General features: G+C 39.9%; 1 protein-coding gene across 4 annotated transcripts in view; it reads right to left on the bottom strand.

Moving 5' to 3' along the window:
* chd2 (chromodomain helicase DNA binding protein 2) overlaps positions 1-12,008 on the bottom strand; it is a 261,689-nt gene that overhangs the window by 90,319 nt on the left and 159,362 nt on the right. For all 4 annotated transcript variants that reach the window (XR_007933712.1, XM_051920212.1, XM_028822994.2 and 1 more), the window contains 2 exons: positions 8,526-8,597; positions 1,619-1,768 (listed from right to left, as the gene is read on the bottom strand). Coding sequence is in view for 3 of the 4 variants with exons in the window: in XM_051920212.1 (XP_051776172.1) it covers positions 1,619-1,768; positions 8,526-8,597 (222 nt within the window). In the remaining variant the exon portion in view is untranslated. The remainder of the gene's footprint in view (positions 1-1,618; positions 1,769-8,525; positions 8,598-12,008) is intronic.

Below are 12,008 nucleotides of genomic sequence, written 5' to 3'. Positions count from 1 at the left end.
CATAGACTGTGGTGTGTCCAATCATGAGAAAAGGTATTTAAGGTGGTCAATTGCAAGTTGTGCTTCCCTTTGACTCTCCTCTGAAGAATGACAGCATGGGATCCTCAAAGCAACTCTCAAAAGATCTGAAAACAAAGATTGTTCAGTATCATGGTTTAGGGGAAGTGTACAAAAAGCTATCTCAGAGGTTTAAACTGTCAGTTTCAACTGTAAGGAATGTAATCAGGAAATGGAAGGCCACAGGCACAGTTGCTGTTAAACCCAAGTCTGGCAGGCCAAGAAAAATACAGGAGCGGCATATGCGCAGGATTGTGAGAATGGTTACAGGCAACCCACAGATCACCTCCAAAGACCTGCAAGAAAATCTTGCTGCACATGGTGTATCTGTACATCATTCTACAATTCAGCACAATTTGCACAAAAAACATCTGTATGGCAGGGTGATGAGAAAGAAGACCTTTCTGCACTCACACCACAAACAGAGTCGCTTGTTGTATGCAAATGCTCATTTAGCCAGATTCATTTTGGAACAAAGTGCTTTGGACTGATGAGACAAAAATTGAGTTATTTGGTCATAACAAAAAGCGCTTGCATGGCGGAAGAAGAACACCGCATTCCAAGATAAACACCTGCTACCTACTGTCAAATTTGGTGGAGGTTTCATCATGCTGTGGGGCTAGTTCAGGGACTGGGGCCCTTGTTAAAGTTGAGGGTCAGATGAATTCAACCCAATATCAACAAATTCTTCAGGATAATGTTCAAGCATCAGTCACAAAGTTGAAGTTACGCAGGGGTTGGATATTCCAACAAGACAATGACCCAAAACACAGTTTGAAATCTACAAAGGCATTCATGCAGAGGGAGAAGTACAATGTTCTGGAATGGCCATCACAGTCCCCTGACTTGAATATCATCGAAAATTTATGGGATGATTTGAAGCAGGCTGTCCATGCTCGGCAGCCATCAAATTTAACTGAACTGGAGAGATTTTTTATGGAAGACTGGTCAAAAATACCTCCATCCAGAATCCAGACACTCATCAAAGGCTATAGGAGACGTCTAGAGGCTGTTATAGTTGCAAAAGGAGTCTCAACTAAGTATTGATGTAATATCTCTGTTGAGGTGCCCAAATTTATGCACCTGTCTAATTTTGTTATGATGCATATTGCATATTTTCTATTAATCCAATAAACTTAATGTCACTGCTGAAATACTACTGTTTCTATAAGGCATGTCATATATTAAAAGAGAAGTTGCTACTTTGAAAGCTCAGCCAATGATAAACAAAAATCCAAATTAAGAGGGGTTCCCAAACTTTTTCATATGACTGTATTGTAAAAAATGGTTATTTTTGTCAACACTAACTTTAAATTATTAAAGTTAACTGCATACTTCACGTAAGTGTTATACCATGGCAGTGAACATAAACAAAAATGATTGAAACAAAGTGAGCATACATTTCAGACATAAATACTGCACATACAAGTACAGCAGTTATACACAAATGGTTTAATGGCTAGCAAACACAAATGCACATGCACATACACGCACACATTAATGATTAACAGATAAAATTTGCAAAGCTACAAACAGTCACTGATATAATTAAGGCTCCTACCTGTTTTTTCTGACCAATCCTGTGAGCTCGGGCTTGAGCTTGCAAGTCATTTTGAGGATTCCAGTCAGAGTCAAAAATAACTACTGTGTCGGCAGAAGCCAAGTTGATTCCCAAACCTCCTGCCCGTGTAGAAAGCAGAAAGCAGAAATCCTAACAAAACAAACAAACATCAATATTGAATAGTATCTAACCAAGATCTGTGGGATCATATTGTTGAAAGGAACAGAGAAGAAGAGTCAAATACAAGAATACACAGTATTGTAAAAAATTATAAAGATGATCATTGAGAATTGGAGGAAATATGGCTCCAGTAGAACACAGCAAATATCAACTTGTTCCTCCATAATTGGTGACCAGGTAAGGAGATAGTTCAAACTAGAGGCTATCAAAATCTAACAATAATTTAAGGGAGGAGTGTAGGAGTGTATGGTGGTCTCTAGCTACGGCATGTTACAATAATCTAAAAATTTTGGCAACAAATCTACAATAAGGTTAGGTTTAGGTTAGGTTAGGTTTCTCTATTTAGTCATGTTTACACAGGAAAACATGAAATTTGCCTTCTCAGTTGCATCTAATAACAGGTAACAGACAGAATGAAATAAAACAGACAAATAGAAATAAGAAAGGTTAAGGTAAGGCAGTTAGATAAAACATATTTATACCAAGCAAAAAAAAAAAAAAAAAAGGTAACAGGATATATATCAAAACCTTAAACATTATCTCCGATATTTCTTATTGAAAAGTCGTATGGCACTAGGAAGAAAGGAGTTTCTGGAGCGATTTGTGTGGGTTTTCAAAGCAACTATCCTTCCTGATTTACTGAAGTTTAGTTCTACATGTAATGGATGTCTGTCATCAGTTGAGATGATTTCCAGTTTCTTTAGCATTGCCCTCTGACACACACTAGTCAAATCATCTACATCAGCCCCAATAACTTTAGCTGCATACTTCGTAATCTGCTGGAGCTTTTTTGAGTTTTGGTTTGTCAGACTATTAAACCAGGCAATGAAAGTGATCACGGACTGGATCATACTACGATAGAAGGACAACATGAGGTCCTTGTCTACTTTAAATAGTTTGAGTTTATGGAGGAGAAATAAGTGCTGGTTGCATTTAGAAAATATTTTTTTTGTATTTGTATTCCAGTTAAGATTGTTATCTAGGTAAGTTCCTAAGTATTTATATTCATTCACTATTTCTACCTCCTCTCCCAGAACTACAATAGGTGAACATACAGATTTCTGTCTCTTAAAATCAAATATCATTTCTTTGGTCTTTTTTACATTCAAAGTGAGAGAGTTTTTATTGCACCAGTTTACCATACAGTCCACTTGATTTAGATAGTGGCTTTCATCCTCCCCAGATATGCATCCTATGATCATGGTGTCATCCGCATACTTAATAATGGAGCAGTGCTCATTGTTCTTTCTCAGGTCACTTGTGAACAGAGTAAACAGTAATGGTGATAAAACACACCCCTGTGGACTTCCTGTGTTTGAATGAAGAGCTTTTGAAAAAGTGTCCTGAACTTTAACTGTCTGTGAACGATTTAAAAGAAAGTTCTGAATCCATAGTGTGATAAATGGGTTTACATTCATACTGTTTAATTTCCCAATCAGTATATGAGGCTGTATAGTATTGAACGCTGAAGAAAAATCCAAAAATAGTGCTCTGACATATGAACCAGGCTGATCAAGAAAGGTATAGATTTGATGTAAGATAACAAGCAGAGCATCTTCCACACTTCTGTTTGCACAATAAGCAAATTGATTGTTGTCTTGAAAAGACTTTGTCTCTGTCATTAAAATGTTTTTCACCAAGTGTTCAAAGCATTTCATTGGAATACATCACTAGGGATGAACAGAGAGCCATACATTCACTAAGGGAAAATACAGAAATCATTATCAAACCAGCAGACAAAGGGGGTGCTTTAGTCATCATGAACTCATCAGATTACATACAGGAGGCACAAAGACAATTGTTCAATACTATGCATTATTACAAACTGCAAGAAGACCCAACAGATCTCTACAAAAAGGAACTAAAAAAAATAGTAAGTAGCTTTCCTCTTGACATCAGGGATCATGTAAACAGTTTAATTCCTGAGAACCCCAAAATGGGTTACTTCTACATGCTTCCTAAAATCCACAAAGAAGGGAACCCAGGAAGGCCTATAATCTCAGGAATTGGCTCCCTTACAGAAAATGTTTCAGGTTGGGTGGAGCACATCCTTAAACCCCTCACCCGTAATAGAACCAGCTACATCCAGGACACCACTGACTTCTTAAAAAAACTGTCTGCTTTAGGCCCCTTACCTGAGGGAACCTTACTGGCCACAATGGATGTTGAGGCACTTTACACTAACATCCCACATGATGATGGCATATTGGCATGTGAAATGTACCTCAAACAACATGATTTACCCACAAAGTCAGTAATAGAAATGATAAAATTCACTCCGACACATAATCTATTCTCTTTTGGACAGGATTGCTACTTGCAACAAATGGGGACTGCAATGGGATGTCGGTTTGCACCTCACTATGCAAATCTTTTTATGGCAAAATTGGAGGAAGATTTCATGTCAATGTGCATCGTAAAACCAATGTTGTACCTCCGTTACATAGATGACATCTTCATAATCTGGACTGCCAGTGAAAAGGACCTCCTCCATTTTCATAATGAATATAATTGTTTTCACCCCAACATAAAGCTGAAGCTGAATTACTCAAAAACAGAAGTCAGCTTCCTTGACACCACCGTTCAACTGAAAGACAACACCCTTGTAACTTCTATTTTTCACAAACCGACAGACAGACGGACCTACCTGAAAAATGATAGCTTCCACCCCAAGCATATAAGGCGCTCCATTATTTTCAGCCAAGCAATACGGTACAATCGTATTTGCTCAGACCCAACAGACCGGGATCAACAACTGCAGGAGCTCAGACAAGACTTCATCAGACAAGGTTACACACCGAAAACAACAGACACTCAAATAAGAAGAGCTACTGCCATACCCAGAGACAACCTTCTGGAATATAAAAACAAAGACAACAAGGATCGCATCCCCCTTGTTGTCACCTACAACCCACATCTTGAAACACTTCGAAAAATTATAAAAGAACTTCAGCCAATACTAAACAATGACCAAACACTTAAAAATGTATTTCCTGAACCTCCCCTCCTGGCATACAGACAACCACCAAACCTTCAACAATTAATTGTTCGAGGCTCCCTAAGTGAACCAACAGAAAATGGCACATCTCCATGCCTACAGAAAAGATGCAAAACATGTGCCCACATCTATGATACAGACCGTATAGTTATACCACACTGCCGACTTGAACATCACATCAAGGGATCATTTTCCTGCAGATCATCTAATGTAGTCTACCTAATTTTCTGCATGAAATGTCCTGACACTGCACTCTATGTGGGAGAAACTGGACAAACACTCCGCCAGAGAATGAATTTACACAGGTTCCACATTAAACATGGCAACACAGATGTTCCTGTGGCGGCCCACTTCAACAGCCATGGACACTGTGAGAAGGACTTTAAAGTCACAGTGCTTATGGGCAACTTCAAAACACAGCAAGAGAGAAAAGAATGGGAAGTTAAACTCATGCTAAAATTTAATACTTTACAACATGAATTGAATAAAGACAAGAGTTTTATGGCCAGATATGAGGATTGTTTACATCTCTCAGAATGACAGACAACCTGTCTACAGACCCACATCCATCCATTCATCCATTCTCTTCCGCTTATCCGAGGTCGGGTCGCGGGGGCAGCAGCTTGAGCAGAGATGCCCAGACTTCCCTCTCCCCGGCCACTTCTTCTAGCTCTTCCGGGAGAATCCCGAGGCGTTCCCAGGCCAGCCGGGAGACACAGTCCCTCCAGCGTGTCCTGGGTCTTCCCCGGGGCCTCCTCCCGGTTGGACGTGCCCGGAACACCTCCCCAGGGAGGCGTCCAGGAGGCATCCTGATCAGATGCCCGAGCCACCTCATCTGACTCCTCTCGATGCGGAGGAGCAGCGGCTCTACTCTGAGCCCCTCCCGGATGACTGAGCTTCTCACCCTATCTTTAAGGGAGAGCCCAGACACCCTGCGGAGGAAACTCATTTCAGCCGCTTGTATTCGCGATCTCGTTCTTTCGGTCACTACCCATAGCTCATGACCATAGGTGAGGGTAGGAACATAGATCGACCGGTAAATTGAGAGCTTTGCCTTATGGCTCAGCTCCTTTTTCACCACGACAGACCGATGCAGAGCCCGCATCACTGCGGACGCCGCACCGATCCGCCTGTCGATCTCACGCTCCATTCTTCCCTCACTCGTGAACAAGACCCCGAGATACTTGAACTCCTCCACTTGAGGCAGGATCTTGCTCCCAACCCTGAGAGGGCACTCCACCCTTCTCCGGCTGAGGACCATGGTCTCGGATTTGGAGGTGCTGATTCCCATCCCAGCCGCTTCACACTCAGCTGCGAACCGATCCAGAGAGAGCTGAAGATCACGGCCTGATGAAGCAAACAGGACAACATCATCTGCAAAAAGCAGTGACCCAATCCTGAGTCCACCAAACCGGACCCCCTCAACACCCTGGCTGCGCCTAGAAATTCTGTCCATAAAAGTTATGAACAGAATCGGTGACAAAGGGCAGCCCTGGCGGAGTCCAACTCTCACTGGAAACGGGCTCGACTTACTGCCGGCAATGCGGACCAAGCTCTGACACCGGTTGTACAGGGACCGAACCGCCCTTATCAGGGGGTCCGGTACTCCATACTCCCGGAGCACCCCCCACAGGATCCCTCGAGGAACACGGTCGAACGCCTTTTCCAAGTCCACAAAACACATGTAGACTGGTTGGGCGAACTCCCATGCACCCTCCAGGACCTATAAATGCTTACACTAAAATTTTATTGTCATATTTTAAAAAAGTTTTGAATGTATTGTCTAACTGCAAATCAGTTACCCACTGCTGTCTGACAAGCGTTCAAAGGCATTTGACCAAAATTATGTTAATTTGATGCATGCTCAAAACATGTAGCCAGTGAAGCTGGAGCTAGATTGCAACGTTTGCAGGCTGGATCTTGTCTTGTATATATTTTGGACTACATAAATGTTATCAATGAAAGATTACAAGTTGAATGATTGAATGGTTAGTGCATAGAGCTCGAGTGTACACATTGTAGCCTACCACTTCTTTTCTGAGATATTAAGTGAAAGATTCTTTCTCCACCATACCCTAGCATCTTTGAAAGGATGAGACTTTAATAATTTTGTATATTGTTGAGATATATCCGAGTCTTCAAGATCGATAGGTATTTCTTCTGGAATAAAAATGGGTGTGAGGTGTGGAAAATTGGAAATTGTGTGCTGGAAAGTTAAATTTGAAACGTAAGATCATTAGATGCAAAGAAATGATCTATATACAATTCTCCAAGTGTTTTAAACCAGATGTTTACCAAAGATTAAATAATGTGTAGATTTAAAAGGGTAGAAAAAGGTGATTATCATATAGAGGTGCAACAGATAAAAGCTTCTCTGCTTTGAAGTGCATCCTGCATTGGTTCCATATTCTGAGTGATTGATGGACAATCGGATTATTGGTATATTGATGATAATTTGTATTTACTGGGGCAAAAACAGAGATTCTTACTTGATTGTTACTGTGTAACAAGCTTATGATTAACTGTCAGATAAACTTCAAGTTTTTTACAAGCTTTTAACTAAAAACAAAAGCATTATGATACAGCTTAACAGTTTAGTCATCTCTCATTAACAGCTGTCAATTCAAGTGGGACAATGTGATGTCATGCTAAAAATTCCAAAAGTGGGATGCTAAACAAAAACCTTATAAAAATCAAAGAAAATCCAGATCACCTCTAAACAAAAAAGAATAGCCAGGCTCTACTGTATTGTAGGTTCATCTGCATTATCTGTCTTGTCTCTAGACTTTCATGTCAATATATAAGCAATTACCAATTTTTTATAATCTGTGGTATTCAATAAATTCTATTATTCTGTTTCTTAAAGTGGGTGTACCTCAGTTCCCTTGATTATCAAGTCTAATGGTTGGGAACCCCCATTTCAGAGAAAGGAAATAAAGATAAAGTAGAACATAAAATTGAACTAATGATCTGCAATGCCAAAGGCACAACCATTAATTCATTCACTCAATAACATCAATCAGTTGTACTTATCCCCATTTTCCAACACCACTACTACAACACAGTTCTCAATACAATAACAGACAACTGTCCTAATCATAAACGTCATGATCACCATTGTTCATCGTCACTTAGTTATACTGGTTAATATTAAATGCTACTCCATTGATTTGACAAAAAAAAAAACAACTTGTAAAATGAGCATTTATTATTATATCTATCTTAAAACATAAGTGAACTTTACATGACTAAAATATGCAAGTAGCAAATAAAATGGTCAGTTGGACATTCCCCAACAGGTCAGATTTCTTTCTATGGTAAAAAGAGTAACTATGTTTGTAACAATTTATTTTCCTAACTGAAACTATGTTGTTTCACCTTGAATGAGGAACTTCCTAAGATAAAGCTATAGCACATGGAAATAGACTCTCAGTAAACAAATCACTGAATTTACCTGTTTAAACATTTTACTGCTTATTCAAGGCAAATTCTAATGACTGATAAAATTAATGTAGTGTGAAAGAAGGTTAAACTGTTTGAATCAATTCCATCTACAAAGAGACATTAAATAAGAACAATTAATTTTTACCTTAATATCAAAAATAATCTCTCTAGAGTGTATAAAGAATGTTTCTCTGCTTGCAGAAAAGTGAGAATAATAAAGTAAATACAGATTATATACAGCTATGAAAAAGTCAGCTAATCCAAATAAAGCCTAATTCTACATACCTCAGATCCTTCTGCATTAAAATGATCCAGGGCTTGCTTTCGTATTTCTCCTTTTATTGAGCCATCCAAGCGCTAAAACAAAAACAAATCAGTTTTTCAGTTTTCTTTGTGAATTGATATAATAGATGTATGCTGCTAACTGAATTTAGTATGTATTTAATGCTGTCTGATACTCATCAAGGCCCCCCAGTGAACACATACAAGCTTGCATCTCATTCTTCCCTCCCTTCTTCAAGATATTAAGCAACAGTGACTTCTTGTGGACATCTGCTAGCTTCTATAAAAATAACACTAGAATAAAAATAACTACAGTTACTATCACTTGTCTGGCAAGCAGTGCTTATGCAGCAGCCTCTCTCTGACACATGATAACTTCTACGACCTCACCAACTTAATAGTTTTTCAAGCTGTAAATTAAATTGTCACTTTTAACATATACACCTATTGATTTTCTCATATGAGATTACAGTTTATATACAAAATATTTCACAATTTAAAATAAGGACAAGCAGGTAACATGCACTAATAAAAGAATGACCTTTGGATTATTTACCACTGCCAGAAGCTATGACATGGTACTGCACTACCTTACTGCAATGAATGATGATTAAGCAGCTTAAGTTTTATACATTTTTTTTTGGCCAGATGGAAATTTGACATGACCTAAATACACAACATTATTTTCTGAACATTTATTCTGAACATTTTTAAGCAAACTAACAAGAAATGCCTGATGATCAGTATAATCACATTAATATACAGTGGAACCTCGGGTCACGACTGTAATTCGTTCCAAAACTCTGGTCGCAACCCGATTTGGTCGTGACCCGAAGTAATTTCCCCCATAGGATTGTATGTAAATACAATTAATCCGTTCCGGACCGTACAAGCTGTATGTAAATATATAAACGCTCTCTCGGTCGCGCGCTCTCTCTCTCTCGCTCGCTTGCTCTAGCTCTCTCTCTCTCTCTCTCTCGCTCGCTGCACAGGGAATGCACAGGGAGAGACTGAACACGTGCAGAAATCATCGGCACGTACAAACAGGAAGGGAAACTGGCTTGTTTGTCACCTGAGTGTGTGGTCGTGAACAGATGCAAAAGTTTGGCAAACTTTTTGGTCGTAACCGGATTTGTATGTGGTCCGAGACGTTCGTGACCCAAGGTTCCACTGTATTAGTGTTATAATATCACCTTCATTATCAAAAAGGATGCTTTTTTCTGGATTTCATTTCTGAACAGAAAACGCAGTGTTTAAGTAGTTGTTAGGAGTAGTCATTAAGAACTAGCTATATATTTCCTTCGGGTATTGTGCTCTTTATGATAAATTCCAAATTGTACCCTAGGTTCTTGTCTATAAGCCGGACTCGTGTATAAGCCGGAGACCAAAAATCATGCGAATTTTTAAAATAAAATCTTATCATAGATAAGCCGGACTCATGGATAAGCCGAATGTACTATAACCTATAACTAATAGAAGGGAGGGAGGTCAGTGGTCTCACTCGCACCCATTTAATTTCTTTAAGAGGGGAGAGAGTGTGAGATATTGGCGTCTCTCTCACTCCCCGCATGGCGCGGTTGGAGCGGCCAGAGCGCGTTCTTTCTGCTCTGGGCGTCGCCGAGTCAAAACGAGCGCGTAGCGGTCATTTAAATTGTGATTTTGTTAAATTTGTTAAAATGGATAATGTAAAGAAGACTCGAAAATCTTATCCCAATCATCGAAAACTTGAAACGGTGAGCTATGCCGAAAAGTATGGCAATGCGGCGGCGGCTAAAGAGTTCGGAACAGACGAGTCAAACATCCGGCGATGGAAAAAACAAAAGCCTGTTATAAAAGCAATGCATCCGAAGAAGCGCTGCCGTCGGTCCCGAAAAGAGTTTTGGCCGGAATTGGAGTCACAATTGAAGACATGGATTATCTCCAGACGCAATGAAAATAGAAGAGTGTCGACCACTGGAATTCGTTTGAAAGCGAAAGAATTGGCAAAACATTTAAAAATCAATGACTTCAAAGGCAGCAAATGTTGGTGTTTTCTGTTCATGAAAAGACAACTTATCTGTAAGAGCCATTACATCTATTGGACAGAAGTTACCACAGGATTGGGAAGAGAAAATGGCTGTCTTTGGGGTTTTTGTCAAAAATGCGATCAATGGAGTCAATTTCGAACACATCGGGAATATGGATGAGGTCTCCATCAGTTTCGATATGCCCAGTGGTTTCACAGTTGAGACAAAGGGATCAACTGATGTCAGAATCACTACCACTGGCAATGAAAAGTGCAATTTTACTGTTGTCTTGTGTGCTACAGCTGATGGTGGAAAATGCAAACCTTTAGTGATTTTCAAATGAAAAACTATTCCTAAAGATGTCTTCCCTAAAGGAGTTGTTGTCACAGCAAACGAAAAGGGATGGGTTGACGCGGATATGGTCAGCTATTGGTTAGAAAACATTTGGCGTAAACGCAAGAATTCATTTTTTTGCCAGAAATCAGTTTTAATATACGATTCGGCTCGACCTCACATCACAGAAGAAGTCAAAGAAAAGGTGAAAAAGTATTCACAATTGGCTGTTATTCCTGGAGGACTGACATCTAAATTACAGCCACTGGATCTAAGTGTTAATAAATCTTTTAAAATCAAAATGCGTGAGAAATGGGAGGACTGGATGGTCAATGGTTACCATTCATTCACTAAGTCTGGATCAATCAAAAGGGCCTCTTATGCTGAAGTATGTCAATGGATCGACGAATGTTGGAGTGAAGTAACCGCGGATTGCATTAAAAATGGATTTAAAGCCGCGAATATCTGCGAATATCCAACCGAAGTGCTAACAACTGTGATATCTCGTGCCACTGATAGTGAAGAAGAATCTGAAGAAGAATCCGACGATCAAATCGAATCTGAAATTCCAGAATCTTTTAACGAGCTGTTTGATCTCTTTAATACTGAATCTGATGAAGAATTTGAATTTAATAAATTGATTTTGTGTACGCGCTTCGCCTTTCGCGGCTTCACTCTATCGCGGATTTTATATGTAAGCATATTTAAATATATATCGCGGATTTTTTGCTGGTTCGCGGATTTCTGAGGACAATGGGTCTTTTAATTTCTGGTACATGCTTCCTCAGTTGGTTTGCCCAGTTGATTTCATACAAGGGACGCTATTGGCAGATGGCTGAGAAGCTAGATTGCTTACTTTTCTCTCTCTCTTGCACTGACTATCTGCGATCCTGACGTATGGGGATTGAGCAGGGGGGCTGTTCGCACACCTAGACGATACGGACGCTCGTCTAAACATGCTGCACAGTGCTTCACATACTTAAAAGCTCGAAGGGCACGTATTGATTTTTGACTGAAAAACAAACACTCTCTCTCTCTCCAACCCCCCACCCCCATAATCCCCCCCCCCCCCCACTGAGGGGATGTGAGCTGCCGCCTTCAACAGCTTTGTGCCGCGGTGCTTCGCATACTTAAAAGCCAAACGGCA

The sequence above is a fragment of the Erpetoichthys calabaricus genome, chromosome 17 (genome assembly GCF_900747795.2).
Source record: "Erpetoichthys calabaricus chromosome 17, fErpCal1.3, whole genome shotgun sequence".
Classification (NCBI taxonomy): Eukaryota; Metazoa; Chordata; class Cladistia; order Polypteriformes; family Polypteridae; genus Erpetoichthys; species Erpetoichthys calabaricus.
The sequence above is the reverse complement of the archived record's forward strand: the minus strand, read 5'-3'. Positions and strand labels throughout refer to the sequence as shown.